This window comes from Pocillopora damicornis, chromosome 3 (genome assembly GCF_964200805.1).
Source record: "Pocillopora damicornis chromosome 3, jaPocDami1.2, whole genome shotgun sequence".
Classification (NCBI taxonomy): Eukaryota; Metazoa; Cnidaria; class Anthozoa; order Scleractinia; family Pocilloporidae; genus Pocillopora; species Pocillopora damicornis.
In genome coordinates, this window is record NC_142672.1 from 19554624 (window position 1) to 19567625 (window position 13002).

At 38.3% G+C, this 13002-nt stretch overlaps 1 protein-coding gene across 1 annotated transcript; it reads left to right on the forward strand.

The window, feature by feature from the left end:
- Window positions 1-325: 325 nt before the first annotated feature.
- LOC113665310 (gamma-aminobutyric acid type B receptor subunit 2) lies at window positions 326-12556 on the forward strand. Its single transcript, XM_089199141.1, has 14 exons — window positions 326-496; window positions 1044-1166; window positions 1418-1483; window positions 1853-2074; window positions 2604-2840; window positions 3106-3169; window positions 3776-3868; window positions 7666-7816; window positions 8397-8529; window positions 9114-9224; window positions 9423-9545; window positions 10426-10764; window positions 11354-11483; window positions 12007-12556. The coding sequence occupies exons 1-14, from the start codon at window positions 425-427 to the stop codon at window positions 12168-12170; spliced, it is 2028 nt and encodes a 675-aa protein (XP_089055267.1). The 5' UTR covers window positions 326-424; the 3' UTR covers window positions 12171-12556.
- Window positions 12557-13002: the final 446 nt, after the last annotated feature.

The following is a 13002-nucleotide window of genomic DNA, read 5'->3' on the forward strand; positions in this document are numbered from 1 at the left end:
ACTTATATATATATATATATGATATGAAAAATGAAGGATAAGCGAATAGAATGAAATTGCGTTCTTACTGTACGTTATACAGAATGCATGCATCTAGCTTCGGGCGACTCATTAATTCGTTAAGTGATCGTTCAATTGAGGTAAACGTTGTTTCAACCGGATTCTCTGAACCGATTTGAACCAAGTTACAAAATTAAAGCCGTTAACCGAGCTTGTTATTTAGTCGTAAGGCTTCATCTACGCCATGGAAATATCCTTCTGTTCGGCTCAGAAGTAACAAAATAAGTCACTATGGTCTTCTTCATTTTCCTCGTAATAGGTTACGTATCTGACGACCACTAACGATGACAGCGAGAGAAGGGATCCATACGGATTCACATTCGCTTCAACACAACTTACCTACATCAAAACTGTTTTAAAGATAATGAATCACTTTAAATGGAAAAGATTCGCGATTGTTTATGATTTCCTGGAGACGCAAGGTCTTTATGTTAAGGTATGGATCCGTGTAATTCAGATGCCAATCAAAAAACGTTTTTCACAGATCTGAAGATAAAATTCCTTCATCAGTTTGTGGTTTATCCAGCACAATTAGGCAATCTATTCTTTATTCTGCCTCTTAGCGATATTAGTGTCTTCCCCTTGATGTTTGGACTTGTGGCAAATGTTCCAATGTCGATTTTCGTTCTCAGCCGCAAGAATGCCTTCACCAACACCACTGATTACGTAATCTTTGTTTTTTTTTTTCTTTCGTATTTTGGTTTTCTTCTCCTTCAGGGAAATGTTGAACTTCAATTTCTGCAAGCGATACGAATTTTCAGTGTTTTAGCAGTCATTGTCAGAGAAAATTTCGACAAACGACCGTGCATTGAAAATGGCGAAAGCTTAGTTTATAAACCGTAGTTTATATGATAAAAAGGGTTTTTAGGCGTATGTATAAACTTTGACTGAGTAATGCGCAATATCACCTATTCACATGTGCATTTCCATGTAACTCAATCCGCCATAAAGTATGTCTTGCTTTTTAACAATTTTCATTCCAGAATGTTGAAAGCCTTATGATGAACACTGACTCTACGATAATTGGCCATGAAGCGATAAATACTGGTGAAGTTAATTTTAGAAGCAGAAACCAGGATATCCAAGACAAGCTTAGAAAACTAAAGGTAATGGTAGTGAACCTTTACTAGACAACAACTTCTTTATTATTTTATTAACTCGTCTTTTAATTCACGATTAATGCTGGCGAAAACTGTACACTGTGTATTTTCATTATTCTATCTTTAATCGCCCGTCTGAATAGCGGTTTGATCTCGCAAAATTTACAGCGATCTTCTTCCTGTTTACGTTAACATTTTAAACTCGAGTTTAAAAGTTATATTCATCAATGATAAATTGATTATTATTTTTAATTAAGGATTCAGATTCCAAAATATTCTATGGGGCATTCAGTAGCAAAGGAGCGTCGCTGGTATTTTGCGAGGTAAGGCGACATTGAACAGCTTGACTTGTAAACTCAGCCTGTATAATTTATCAAGTGAAAATCGTCCATGGTTGTCCCTCACTAGATTAGTGATTCATAGAGAGTCTTAATAGTACATCCATGTGCAAGTACTTTCCACAAGGGTTTGACTTCATTCAAAGGACTTGCGAATAAAAAAGATCTAGATTACTGCTTTTACGCTTGGTTCAGTCGATGTTTCATTTGTTCCAGTTAGAGACCAAATATTTTTTTAAAGGGTGGGGCTGTTAGAGAAGGGCACAGGACCGACCTCTCTCTAGGGAGATGTATGAATATTTTCTTTAGATGCATGATACTGATGATCGTTAATTTAGTAATTTCTGATTATAGGTATTCAAAATGGGTTTGTTTGGACCAGAGTTTGTTTGGATCTTGCACCCGAATGCTGGAAACATCGACCTTTGGGTTCGCAGCGCCGAGATTGAAAGAAGAAAGAACCGGTCTGGCCTTTGTAGCAGAGAACAATACCAACAAGTAGCAGAAAGAATTTTCATACTCGACAAAAACATCATATATCGCAGTGATGAGAATACAACTACTGCTTCAGGCTTGGTAAGAGTCATAAAATAATATCTCATGAGGATGGACGATTACCAGAGTACTTTAAATTAAAGTGGCTTCATTGGTGAAAATAGCTTTGTTTAGTGTATTGAATGGATGATAAATTTCACTTTTTTTGTCCATTTTTTCATGGGCAATGGACTCACTTATTTCAAGTAGTAATTCCTACATTGATTGATCGATTGTTTAAATTATTGACTGGTTGATTTATTGACAGACTGACAGATGATTAACCCTTTTTCATTCATTCATTCATCCCTTACATCAACATGCTCATTCGTTCAATCGAACATAGCCAATCAGTCAGTCACTCAGGCTGCCAGTCAGTTGGCAATTATCTATTCTATCACACTTCTGTTTCCTTTCATTCTTTCAGTATCTCGTGCATATGACATTGATCGTTTGAATACTAGATCAGTTATTTATTTTCAAATATTTGTTTATGCGTTTATTCACGTATTTATGTTTGTCTAAAGTGAGCATCACGTCACTTAAAACTTTATTTTCTTTCCTTTTGTAGACTTTAAGACAAATATTCAATACTCCAGATGTGGGAGCCTTAAGAAAATCACGGAAAATCGAAATGAGCATTGCGTTTGATACAATGTGGGGCGTTATGCTGGCTTTGAAAGAAAGCAGTAAGGAACTGCCAAACTCTATGCCTCTGGAGCAGAATGTGAAAAGTTTCCTTGGAAATGCCCGAATAACGAAAACCATAGAACTCAAATTACGTAATGTCAGCTTTGAAGGACTCACGGTAATTTGCAGTACTTTACTTCTGCATGATCTTAACAATGTGTTAAAATGTGAAATATGATGGGAATGATGACTGTTACCTTTCACGAGAAGATGTTACTTCACGGACTAGTGGAAAAATATTGAAGGTTACTTTAATAAATATTTTTAGGCTGTTAGGCATACTTCGCAATTGCGAGCAAGCTGAGCCAGCCTGCATCCTTGTCCCTTAAACGAATGAAGAAAGAATACGTTGTGAGCTTCGTTACTTTTTCTTTCTCACACAGGGACCTATTTCATTTACTAGGAATGAGGAAAGAAGTGGAATCTTAATAATAAGGCAATATCAAGGTAAGAGTTCGCGTCAAAGAGCAAGCAGAAACTGGGAAACCAGACAAAATAAAAGAGTATGAAAATGACATTCTTACGTTTTCGGAAAGTATGTTGTTTGATACCCTCAACGAAACACAAACAGCAGCAGTCTTCAAGGTCTGATTTGTTTAAGGTGGTATCTGTTTTAAGATTGGTGAAATGAGCTACTTCTCATTATTATGTTGTGGATACCGTAATAGAGAATTTTCCCTCGATGTATGCAATGGAATGCACTCGCAATGCTCTTGCAATGAACTTGCAATGTTCTTGCAATGCACTTGTCACACACTTGCAATGCTCTTTCAATGCACTTGTAATGCACTTGCAATGCACTTGTAATGCTTTCCAAAAAAGGGACGAATCTGTAAACATGTACGAAGAAAAAAAGAGAGGCGAGAGAGACATTTCGTAATGCACCTCGGGAAATTATTGTTTAGTTATTTCTACCGTGCCATAGAAAATACAAAAGCTAACATTGCTGATGTAATTTGTGCATAGACTTCATTTTTAATTCCTCTGAGCTACGTCCTTCTTGTCTACGATCCTGACCACACTTATGAAAATATATATTACTCATTTCTACAGCCGATAGAACGGCGCTGGTTCCCATTGGTGAGTACCATATTATACAAGATAAATTCGTGGTATATGATGAATTCAAGGACACTTTGTGGAAAGGTAAAGTTGAATAATTATGCACTTACTTACTACCATTCGTGAAAGAAAACAAACAGAAAACGTTATTTAGTATCAATTCATCACCGATAAGGGAGAAATTAGCGCAGCGGTCCAGCACTGTTTATACTTCATTTCCTATTATTATGCTGTGCAACTTAAGCGCCAAGGATGGAACTTAATCTCGGAAGCGATTGTGAGATCGAATCCAAGTGTTAGCAATTTGTTTTGTTTCATTTGTTTATCTATTCAGTCTTCTCCAAAAGTATATGCTTTATCAGTTTCGTTGACATTTTTATCTGAATACCCAATGCGCCCTAGTGGCTGCAAATATTTTGGCTCTTGAATTTTATCGAATTTTTGTATACGAGAAATTTCCTTTTTTCATTGCCGAATTGCTGGAAATCGGCAAGCAAAAACCTTGGTCACGGACTAATGTACCGGCCCTTGTCAAGGCAAGTATGGCTAACACTTAAGAATCTCAACTTGCTCGCTCCGAGGAGAGGACAACGTGGGAGAAACCACCTAAGACGGCTAAACGATAGACCTATCGATGTTATTATTCGTGTAGAGCGTCAACAAAACTTCCAAGAGAAAAGGCGTGGTGCAAACCAAAGTAACTTATTAAATATTCCAGTTGACATCTTTGCAACTAAGACAACCTCTCATGGGACCTTGCATTCAACAATCCATGGAAATAATTCTCAGAAATCAAAAGCAACCGTGGCACACTTGAACGTGCGATCGTTGAAGACAAGAGAGCATTTGACTCAAGTGAGGGATTTAATGGATGAAAAGAAGTATGCAATCTTAGCAATTTAAGAATCTTGGCTAAATTCAAGTGTAAAGAACGCCGAGATCGAAATTGACGGATACAGTTTGTCAAGACTGGACAGGCCGAGAAACAAAAAGAATGAGTTTGGTGGTGGGATGTGCGTGTACATGCGCAAAACCTTGAAGTCTAAAGTACTTAAAGACCTATCTGGAATATCAGACACTGGTTTTCACCAATTATGGATGCAAGTTAAGCACAAAACGCTTGAGTCATTCTTGCTGTGCGTCACTTACAAGCCTCCTGATTCTGATATTGCCTGCTTTGAAGACTTCAGGGACCGTTATACGCAAGCGCTTGTTTATGGCCTACCTATTCTAGTGGTCGGAGATCTGAACTGTGATTTGCTCGTTAGTTCTTTTAAATAAAAAACATTAAACAACCTGTGAACAAGTCTGAATATGAAGCAGCTCATTACCCAGCCTACAAGAGTGAAGAAACATCTAGAACTCTGATTGATGTCATTTTAGTTCAAACCCAGCAACAGCTGTGGACATCGGTATAGTGGAGACTCACATCAGTGATCACTATTTAGTCTTCGCTGAGTTAAATCTAAGGATGCCTAAGCCCCCGGCTGCTTACGTTATCGCTAGGAGCTATAAGCACTACGATCCTGAGAGCTTTTTGAGCGACCTTAACAAGATCCCTTGGTATGAAAACATTTTGTCTGACGATGTAAATGAGAAACTGCTCCATTTTAATAAAGCCTTAAGAAAATTAAAATCAAAAATCGGAGATGTCCATTTATAAATGAAGAGATCAAAGAGAAAATGGCAAAAAGACATCAAGCTCATAAAATTGCGCGAGAGACGGGTTCTCTGGTGGATTGGCAGTATTATCGGGACTGTCGTAACGACGTTAAGAGGGTATTACGCGAGGCGGAGAAGGAGTATGTCCAGAATGAGGTTAAAAAGAATCAGAGCTCTAGTGAACGGTGGAAGGCGATACGGAATTGCATACAAACTAGGGAGAAGTCGCGCTCAACTTATTCTAGGGATATGAAAGAACTTGCGACGGAATTTAATGAATTCTTTACGGAGGTGGGAGTACGTGCCGCAGAGGAAGCCAAAAGACTCGCATCAGTCAACGGTCTACCTACTTCACATCAGGAACTCCCTTTCAATTTTATACCCGAAGAAGATGAGTTTCAATTTCGAGCTGCTACCTCTTTCGAGATCAATAAGATTGTACAGTCATTTCCTTCAAATAAAGCACCAGGGAAAGATAAATTACAAATGGCAGTGGTAAAAGATGCTCTACCGGCTATCCTCCCGATTTCGACTGAGATCATAAACAGTTCACTTTTGACATCTGTATTTCCCTCATCATAGAAAGAATCTGAAATTGTTCCAATTCCAAAGGATAGTGGAGATCTGGAAGTAGCCAACGAGAATAGACCTGTGTCGTTGTTACCTGCCCTATCTAAGATATGTGAACGAGTAGCCTTAAATAAATTCACCGAATATGCAACAAGGAGAAACTGTCTCAGTGGACACCAGAGTGGGAATAAGAAACGGCATTTGACAGAGACACTCAATATTTTGACGTCAGATCTAGCCCTGGAGGCAATGGATCGCAAGCAAGTCACTGCCTTGGTGTTATTAGACCTTTCCAAGGCATTGGACAGCATTGATCACATGTCCTTGTTAAAGAAGCTACGTGCAATGGGTACCTATAAAGAAGCAAAAGAATGGTTTAGAAGCTACCTGACCGGAAGAAAACAGTGGGTGAGAATTGGTTGCGAAACATCTGAACCCCACCTAGTCTCGTATGGTGTACCACAAGGATCAATCTTGGGCCCGGCATTGTTTAATATCTACATCAACGATCTACCATCTGTACCTAAGGAAGGGTCGTTAGAGTGTTATGTTGATGACTCACAGTTATACCTCTCATTTCCTGTAAGTGATGCCACCTAAGCCGCAGATCAGCTGACAGAAGATCTTTGGAATATTGCCGCATGGTGTTGCAAGAACATTCTACTCATTAATCCGGACAAGACAAAACTTATGGTTCTGACGAAGATACCAGATGATCTAAGCATTACACTACTCAGCAAGGAGATTACATCATCTAAGTCTGCGAAAAACTTGGGGGTTACAATGGACTGTAATCTAACGTACGACAAACATGTAACTCAAATAACTTCGAAATGTACAGGTAGCCTTTGTCAAATTAATCGCGTAAAATATCTGGTTGATAGGCGTACGTTGATCACTATAATTGATTCTCTAGTATTCAGTAAATTATTGTATTGTGCATCGGTATGGGCTAATACTACCAAGAAAAATATTGAGCTATTACAAACAGTGCAAAACTCTGCAGCCCGGATAGTTTCTGGAACGAGAAAATTTGATCACGTTACACCTATTCTCAAGCAGTTACAGTGTCAGAAGTTTAAAACCAGATCGGAAGTGCACCTCTGCAACACTAGGAATAGGGATCGCCTACATATACCACTCTGTAGGAGAGCTGCAGGTCAGCACGCATTTACTTTCAGAGGCCAAAAGCTATGGAATAGTCTCCCAGATGAGTTTCAGTCTATCACAATTTTCGATGTATTTAAAGTAAAAATAAAACAGCATTTTTTAAGGGTATTTTTGGAAAACTAAGTTTTAGATATTTGACATTATAAATTAAGCTGAAAAGCCTTTTTGAGGAGGTTAATAAAGTTATTATTATTATTATTATTATTATTATTATTATTTTCTGCACTCGAGAAAGCAATAACAGAAGTGTAGAGTGTATGCCTCTCTTTTCCTACCCCTTTGAAAAATAATAATGAAAAAGATAACGAGTTCTCGTTTCAGAACACAAATCACATTTCTTGAGTATTATGTTTTGCGGTGGTCGAGTATTTAATTTCGGTATCACACGGGGCCTTTTAATTCTGAAATGTAAGATATTTTCTTAACAAGCGCTCAAATGCGCTTTTCTCTATGACGTTATCCTATCACACTACTTTCAGATAATCATCAACCTATGGATCACTCACAGAGGGAACTAGAGTTCATGAAGATTCAAGTGCCATTGATAGCAGCTATGTGGGGGTTTGCAGCTATTGGAATAGCCTGTTCATCAGGTTTTTTGTGTTTCAACATAGGAAACCGTAAAAAGAGGTAAGACACGGACGGAGGTTAATATTTTTCGTTTGCCACTCATGCATTTCAAACTTTGTTTGTTTAGTTGTATAATCAAATAAAAGGCGACGGGATGGGATCATATTTTGGCATGCTCAGTGATGGAAGTTTTAAAAAGTGTTAGCCATTTGGATGGAAGTATAGAAATTCAAACTTTCCCATTCAGCTGAACCTGGCCTGAGGCTTGAATTGGCATGTTAGCCTCCGACCTGTAAATAAGTTATTATTAATAGTGCAACTTTAGATCTGAAACTCGCCAGAGCGGTTTAGAAATGGCTTTAATAGCGACAAAAATAAGTCAAAGAAACAATTTAAAGGCGTGGTCATTCATTTTTATTTCTAACCTTTTTCTTTTAAAAGGCAGAGTTTTCAGACATATTTTGTATGTACCCCTGCACTGTAACATACACAAAAGGCCTTTTCCAGAATGTAGACCTACTGTGTTGAAGTAATGTCGATGTGAAGCTCGAACACTTTTGTACGGACCAAATTACCTTTAGGAAGAAATTTTTTTGTTGTTGTTAACTAACTCGTCACGCGATGGTTTCATTTTGTTTAGTGTTATTAAGATGTCCTCACCAAACCTCAACAGCATCATCGTTATGGGTTGCATGTTGTGTTACGCCGCTGTGATTTTGATTGGACTCGATGTGAGGTTCCTGTACGTGGAGGAATACACCTTCGTTTGTAATGTACGTCTGGGTGGTGTTGCTGACTGTGTCAAACAACCTTTAAAAACTAAAAATGTTACAAAAATTCTTATGTTTCACGGAAAATGCCCATTTCAGTTTCCTTTCGCTTGACAAATTATGATTTCGGATTCCCAGTAGCGGATTGCCAGAGGTGGGTGTGGGGGGGATCCAAACCTTTACCTTACAGACCCTTGGGTTTTTGACAACTTTTCCAACACCACAATTCTTGTAACGACAGGATCCTGTATCACTTCTCAACAGGCTAATATATTTTCTTTATTCAATTAATGACCCGTCAGAGTGAGAAACACACGAAACTAAGTTTCAGGTTTCATTGAGGTGGTACCCTAAAATAGTCCGCCGCTGCTTCTTCATGCGAAAAAGAAGCATTGACCAGCCTTTAAATAAACTGGCGCTCGTCTCTCTCTTCTGGAAAAAGTAGACATAATGACTTGTGATGTGTCACCGAGTGAAGGAGGGAGGGAACTGCTCTTGAACAATAATCTATCGTAATGGTTGTATCTGCTGTTACAGCCAGGAGATCGCCATTAAAGATAACATAAAAATTTGATCTTCGATGGCAGGCCCGAAGTGCAGTGTTGTGCATTGGATACTCTCTCTCATTTGGCGCAATGTTCAGCAAAACCTGGAGAGTTCACAAAATATTCACGGCAGGGTTAAGTCGTGACAAAATGGTGAGAAACCATACCTTTTTCACTCTTTTTTTTTTTTTTATTTAAGTAATTCACCCAGAATTCATTAGAGTGAAATGATTTCAAATGTTTAAACACGTCTGCGAGGGGCTACATCTACCGCTCTTTTAACACCATCTGCGTAACAGCTAGCCTGTAAATTCAAACTTTAAATTATATCCCTCACTTTCTTCATTTCAGGCAATCAAGGATAGCCATCTGCTAGTTACTATAGCTGCATTGCTGATGATCGATGTGGTGTTTTTGTCCTTCTGGATTTTAACAGATCCGCTCCAAGCTAAAATACTAACGTTTGAAGAGAGGGTGAGAGATTTCATTTTTAAAACGCGCATTAAAAAATCGACCAAGAAAGATGGCAAATTTTAATTTTAACCATGGAATGATGAAAAATGTTACTCGTTTTTGTTAAGAGTGAAGGGCAGAGAAAAAATTTGAATCCGCTACGTGGAATATGAATCCCGGATTTGCCCTCTATTGAATGTTACCGAGGCCATACTTGTGTATAGCTTAGCTTTGCACTCCAGCTCTCCGTAACTCAGTGGTAGAGCGTCGAAGGACAATTCCAAAGGCTTTGTGTTTGTATCTCCGATTTTTTTTCTTGTCCGACGCTCTTGACCAAAGGAACTGAAAAGGAAATATGCAATTTAAAAGACTGGTTCAAATCTGTTCTGTTTTATACATGAACAAGGCATGACAGGACGGAAAATGCGTGTACTGTAAGTACCTCCCGTTGTCCCATATAAAGCCTTAGAAAAGTTTTCTAAGGCTTTGTATGGGACAACGGGAGTTACTTACAGTGCACGCGTTTTCCGTCCTGTCATGATTGAAGCTTTAACAATGTTAACAAATTAAAACGACCAACACGGTGGGTATGTTCCTAATAGGATTCATCCAAGGGTACCCTTAGTAAAAAAATTTTCCCAACCCGGCATTCTTTTTTCAAGATCATAATAGTGGCCGCCTTGCATAACAGCCAAAGCTTTTACGTATTTCCTGAAATGAAAACTGTCTTCATTGGCACCACTCTACAATGAATACTCAATTAATTTTCCAAATCTGAGTCGGGACGTACCGGTTTCACAAATGGAAGGTGGCGATTTTTATTAAACATTACCCTTGATTCATTGGGAAACTATTTTAGTTAATTTTCTTAATTAATTTCATTATTTGATTATTTATTCAGGCCAGCCTGGAAAACCACATTGTTACTATCCCAGCGTTGTATCAATGTACTTGCAGATACAAGACGTATTTCCTTGCGTTCGTGTTTACCTATAAAGGCTTGTTATTGTTATTTGGTATTTTTCTTGCCTGGGAGACACGCAATGTTGCTATTCCTGCTCTGAACGACTCCAAGTACATCGGGATGTCAGTTTATAACGTGTTCGTTTTGTCCATTATTGGTGCGTCTGTGTCTCTGGCTTTTCAAGGATCTGTGCACTACGAGGCTCCATATGCCATTTTATCAATATGCCTTATCATGAGTACATCTGTCACTTTGCTTCTGGTGTTTGTGCCCAAGGTAAGAATCTTGAACGTTCCAAATTAAACCCTACCATGAACACCCTTGACTATGAGGATTCTAGAATTGACTTGATTTTGCTCATGTTAGATACATCAAAGCGTCGACATAAAGCAAATGCGCTGGTAAACTATTCAGTTGAAATGGATCTTTATTCCCTCCTGCCATTCGCCAGTCCATATTAGCACTCTTGCTTGACGAAAGGTATTGTAAAGTAAAAAACGCCATGTCCAAAACCTCCACGCAATGTTTCCTGGGTTGATTCCGGTATGGTCCTTTCGAAACAGAATTTCATTTTGCTTTTAAAGCCACTGGAAATTTCTATTTAGTTTTTAATGAAATATTAGGTTTGATGGAAGAGGCATGCAACGCCAGGCAAGAAATCTATGCAACAGTTGATGAGAAACTCAGCACCATTAAGATTTTTATTGTTTCATAGTGGAGTCGAGGAATGTGTCTCAAAGACCGATAAACCTACTATATTTATGTAACATAACTGTATTTATGTATTTATTTATGGCTACTTTATTTATGTAACATAAGAAACATTATGTTAATCGGACCCATAAGTTCACATCGTTTGTTTCAGATTTACCAGTTCCGCACTAAGGTAAATGAAGCGACCCAAAGCATCCGTGTCCGTGAATTGATGGAGGGGCAGATTTTTAATTCTATTTGTAGAGCAACACAAACAGACCTCGGCGTATCAGAACTTAAAGGTAAAAAAGCATTAAAAGTCCGTACTTGCCTTGTGCCTTATTTTTCAACACTGCTCAAGAAAATTAGGCAAGATTCATTGAAAATTGCTCTCAGGATGCCTTCGTTAGACTTTTTCTACCGAAAACTGAAAGATGCTTCGCCTTTCTACCCCTTTTCCTAAAGGTGTGCATGACGATTTACCCTATCATTTGTAAACAGCTTAATTCCGCAAAAAAATGTTTTGCTACTTTCAAAAAGAGGTGCACATCTTGAAGTTTTCTCTTAGTCTCATTTTGGAAGGCTTGTTAAGATCTCTCTCTTTTGTTACTTTCCCCTTTTAGACAGTATGTTTTGACAATGCACCTCACTTGACTTCAATAAAAGGAAATAATGAGATATGTTATGGTAGAGAAGGTACCAAGTGAACGCTCAGCCATTACAGAAAGAAAAACAGGAAACGGGGAGAAAAAGTGTGATTGTTTTTATTGTATTTTTTTTATTGACGCTTTTCAATATTCCTCTTTGTGTTTTTCTCCTTATTAGCTGAAGCAAATGAAGCCTTTTCCTCGTCAGAGGAAATACCTCAAGAAGCGTCGGACGAAAAAAATGGCTGTGGCATTCAACCTGTAAAGTTGATATCAGAAAGGTCAACGGGCCAAAAGGATAAGGCTGCAAAGACTCCTGGGCCAGTCACAAGTCAGCACTGAATTCAAAAGGCAAAAGGTTTCATTCCACGTGGAAGCCTTTCCTCTTTTTTCCCCATTATTTCGACTATAAACTCTTTTTCATTTATGGTTGTGACTTAATGTAGCTTAAGGCTAAACTTTCGGTTTTCAAAGACCGCGTAATTGATATCCTTTATTCTCTATGATTTTCATTAAGTTTTGTAAATTTAGGATAGTTGACTGCATAGTCAAGTCAAAGCTAAGTTTATTGTCTTGAAACTTGTCGAGACACCAGAAGAAAGGGGAAAAGTTAAACCTGATGTCAAGCTTACAGCTATGTGTTTTAAAGTGAATCTGACTATTGCGAGCAAATCATAAAGCGGGTTTAGCTTTTTTTATATCTACTGCCTCAACTGTAATAGAATTCTTTAAAGACTGGAGGAGGTTCCACTTTAATCCGAAAGAATATGGCATAGGGTAAATAGCTTAACATATGGACTGGACTATTTTTTTTTGGACCATTTTTTTGCCATTTTTTGGACCATTAGTTCTCAGGGAGGGGCGGGAGGCAGAGTGTTATAACTCAGGGAAGGGTGAGAGACGGACTATTACTACGCAGGGAAGGATGGGAGGCGGTTGTAATAGTAAACGCTACTGGTTAATGGAGCTTTTACTCGATCGTACGAATTATTTTAATCGGTTTTTCGACTGACTTTTTTGTAGGTCAAAATTTTAGCGCCAGTCCGCGGCGTTTCTTAATTTTTTTGTCATGCGAAAGTGAAACTGCCACGTAAACACTGGACGTTAATTTTTATTGAAAATCTTGCGTTTACGATCCTCCACTGTTGAGTTTGCGTGCGCCTTTTGAGTCAAC